We start from the raw sequence: 3553 nt of genomic DNA on the forward strand, positions 1-3553 counted from the left end.
CCCTCACAGAATATGACCACTATGAATGCCACTTTATCACGGCACTGATACATGCACGCATTGATGGAATGATAGGTGATACGTCGTTGTTCTTCGCCACTATCCACTTAAAAAATAGCCATTGCTTCTTCACTCTCCACCGCTCACAAGAGGTCCCAGAAAAATGCCGACAAGACGTCGACTTGTAACTCGAGTCGGTCACACAACTCCAATCGTCGAGAAGGCACTAGCGACGCCCGTGGTGGTAATCGTGGCAATGGCCGGAATGGGAAGGATGTGGTTCCTTCAAGGCATGATTCTGTGGCGAAGATTAGAGTGTCAAATAGTGTAAGTAGCCTCACGAGTCAGCGGCCAATCTCGGAGTTTGTCAACCACCAACCGGTTGGCAGTAACCAACCGGTTAATAACCAACCGGTTGGTAGTAACCAGCCAATTAGTAGTAGCCAGACGGTTAGCAATCAATCGGTTAGCAACCAGCCGGTTAGGAATCAATCGGTCAATCACGAATCAGTTACTCAGCAAACGTATATGGAAAGGTTGTTGGCGAATATTTGTCTGTATTATATTGACTACAGTCAATCGTCAAAATGGTCGACCTACATTTCAGGGTATGTCGCCGATGACTATTCAATCAGGGTTCGGCCGTCGGTCCCGATGAGCGGGACATCGCAAGAAACGAGTCGTGGCATGGGGCAGAGTACAAGTCGGTACATACAACAAGAAACAGGAGATGCAGGACGGTATGGTGAGGGTGCAGATAGGTGTGCTATAGAAGATCCGGTGTCCGCAATTCGCGTAGCACAGCACCATCCGTTAAGTCGTGTATATTGGTGTGGAGAGATTGCGTTTGAATTGGAGACTCAGTTCCAGATGTGGCGACTTATAAGCGACATCCATTCCCTACCACGGAGGGATGACTCTTATGTCTTCAACAGGCATCTAGGAGAGAGTGGCGGCGGAGAGGAAGTTGTTCCAGGTTGGATTTTGCAGCTGCGGCATTTATTGAGTATTGTTATACGAAGACAAACGCGCCCAGGAGGTAAAGATTTCGTCAAGTTCATAGAGAATGATCTCTGGCTCTTTGGCCACAGGTCAAAATGCTCCGTGACTGATCGGTCTTCCTGCAACTGTGATGGAGGTCTGAAACGTGTTTCGCAGTTTGTTCGTCTAATGGGGCAGAAATACAAGAACTTTTATGGTCTGATCAGGAAACTAGTTTCGGACCTGGAAATAGGAGATATCTCAAACTACTCCAGTACTCAATTACTACCTGTAAGGACATTGTTCCTCACCAACTACGATTTGCTCGTTTACAAAAAAGTTATCATTGCTTACATCATTTCCGTTCATCAACCCAAAGAACTTCTGGAGCCTCCTCCCCAACGGAATCATCCAGTCCCAGGGGGCTACGCACCAGCGGGGGCGGCCTATGCACCAGCGGGAGCGGCCTATGCACCAGCGGGAGCGGCTCCGGCAAGACCTACTATTGTGAAAAAGTTGGGTGGCATAAGAATATATCGCAGGGACGAAATCGAATTCGGTCGCATCATTGGCTCAGGCGGCTTCGGTCACGTGTATAAGGCGCTACTGAACCGTCAGCAGAAAGTCGCTATAAAATTGTTCCGGGGACCTACACCCGATCAGGATGTTTATAAAGAGATTATTGTGCTGTCGAAGTTGTCGCACCCCAATCTGGTAAAATTAGAAGGAGTTTGTGTGAACCCTCTTGGAATTATCTTTGAGCTATGTGAACTAGGTACCTTACATCAATTAGTGCACTACCCGGAGAAGAAGATTCCCACTAAACAAAAAATACAGCTTCTTATTCAAATCGGAGAAGGTATTCGCTACCTGCACGACAAGAAGGTGATACATAGAGACATAAAACCTCTGAACATTCTACTGGCAGCCCAGGGCGCGTCGTGCAGCCCCAAATTATGTGATTTTGGCCTCACTAATCACATAAAAGGAGACTGCACACACGTGTCTATGAATAAAAATCATGCTGGAGGCAGTCCTCGATACATGGCACCAGAGTGCTATGATACAGCGGGAGTGATAAATGAGTCGGTGGATATCTGGGCGTTTGCTTGCGTCATTATGGAGACATTAACTGGGCAGTATCCATTCCAATCGATTAAGGACGCTAACCAGATTATGAAGGAGCTACTCGTGAACAAAAGTCCTCCATTCGGGAATCAGTTGGTCGAGCTCATCCAAGGCAAGCAGCCATACGCCAACAACCTGAAAAACGTCATCAAGAATTGCTTTCAGTTCAACCAAAGGTCGAGACCGGACATCCGGCAGATCCTAGGAGCGCTTCTGGGAAACACCAGTCCCGGCGAGAACGATTTTTAGGCCCTCTCACTCCCTCCCCCTTTAGCCTTTTGCAAGTTTCATCGCTCGTTCCTTCTGAAAAAAGGGTTCATTTCATATTCTGGATAGAGTCCTGGCGGCGGGGGAAATATGTACACCCCATCAGGACAGGGCAGCAGCCTGACCGGGGGGTCTCTGGGTGGGCAATACAAGGGTGCGTCGCAAGGTTCTCGCCAGCCTCTAGGCTCCGGTACAGTGTCCCATCTCTGGGCAGATCTCTGGAGCTCATACGTTTGGCCGCCATATCCTTGCGTCCCGTACTCTTGCGTACCACTCCGCATTTGGGTACCATGTTCTCCTGTACCGTATCCTTGGGTCCCATATCCTTGGGTCCCATATCCTTGAGTCCCGTATCCTTGAGTCCCGTGTTCTTGAGTCCCGTATTCTTGCGTCCCGTGTGAAAAAGGTGGTTCCATGAGGCCGCCAGAGGGGTGGCTCATAAGGCCTGACGATCTGCCGGATCTGCTATAATGTTGGAAATGTGTCTCCCTTCTAGGCGGATACTCGGCTCTTCTCACTGCTCCTTCCACCGCTCTAACCAGATGCCCATCAGAAAGGGCATGATGCGCTACACTGTGCCCAGGAAGTCCGTAGTGGCTGGGACTTTGACCGAAGCTGAGGTTTTGTCCGAGGTTCAGGACCGGGGTTCGAGTCCCCTGTGTCCCACGGGACTGACTCCGCTCTGGGGTAAGTTGTGCAAACCGGCCTGGCCCTTCACTCCGGGGTGTCGGTTTGGCTTGGACCTCTCTGGCCGCTCGCTTCTCAGCCTCCTGGTCCCAGGCCAAAGGGTTCACGGGCGAGGGTGGTACTTGACGACGGAATTCCGCCTCAGGAAAGCGGGCCTCGGAGAAACGGGCCTCGGACAAATCGGCCTCGGACAAATCAGCCACTGAAGTCTCCACCGCCGGTGGCTGACACACTGGGTCCTGAAGACCCCTTCCCCGCTGCAGATCCTCCGGCATGCCGGCGCCCTCATGACCCTCCTTTTCAAGCTGATAACCATCACGGTGACCTTCACGATAGTCCTGTCGGGGTGGCCGCTGGTCGTTTCTGCGGGGAAGACCGCTGTTTGACCGTCCCGTCCACGCGCTGCGGTCTGCTCGACTGGGCGCTGCCGCCGACTCCGGCCGTCGACTGTGACCCCGGACGGCAGGGTGAGTGGTCGTGGTCTCCAACA

General features: G+C 51.6%; 2 protein-coding genes across 2 annotated transcripts; one reads left to right on the forward strand and one right to left on the reverse strand.

Annotated features, from left to right (window-relative positions):
* Nucleotides 1-654: 654 nt before the first annotated feature.
* Nucleotides 655-2358, forward strand: GNI_023370 (protein kinase; the record flags this gene model as incomplete). Its single annotated transcript, XM_011136047.1, has 1 exon — nucleotides 655-2358. The coding sequence occupies one exon, from the start codon at nucleotides 655-657 to the stop codon at nucleotides 2356-2358; it is 1704 nt and encodes a 567-aa protein (XP_011134349.1).
* Nucleotides 2359-2396: 38 nt separating this feature from the next.
* On the reverse strand, nucleotides 2397-3553 carry GNI_023380 (hypothetical protein; the record flags this gene model as incomplete). The annotated part of the gene is made up of 1 exon (XM_011136048.1): nucleotides 2397-3553. A coding segment is annotated over one exon (1157 nt), but the record flags the coding sequence as incomplete, so codon positions are not given.

Source organism: Gregarina niphandrodes, assembly GCF_000223845.1.
Source record: "Gregarina niphandrodes unplaced genomic scaffold scaffold00003, whole genome shotgun sequence".
Lineage (NCBI taxonomy): Eukaryota > Apicomplexa > Conoidasida > Eugregarinorida > Gregarinidae > Gregarina > Gregarina niphandrodes.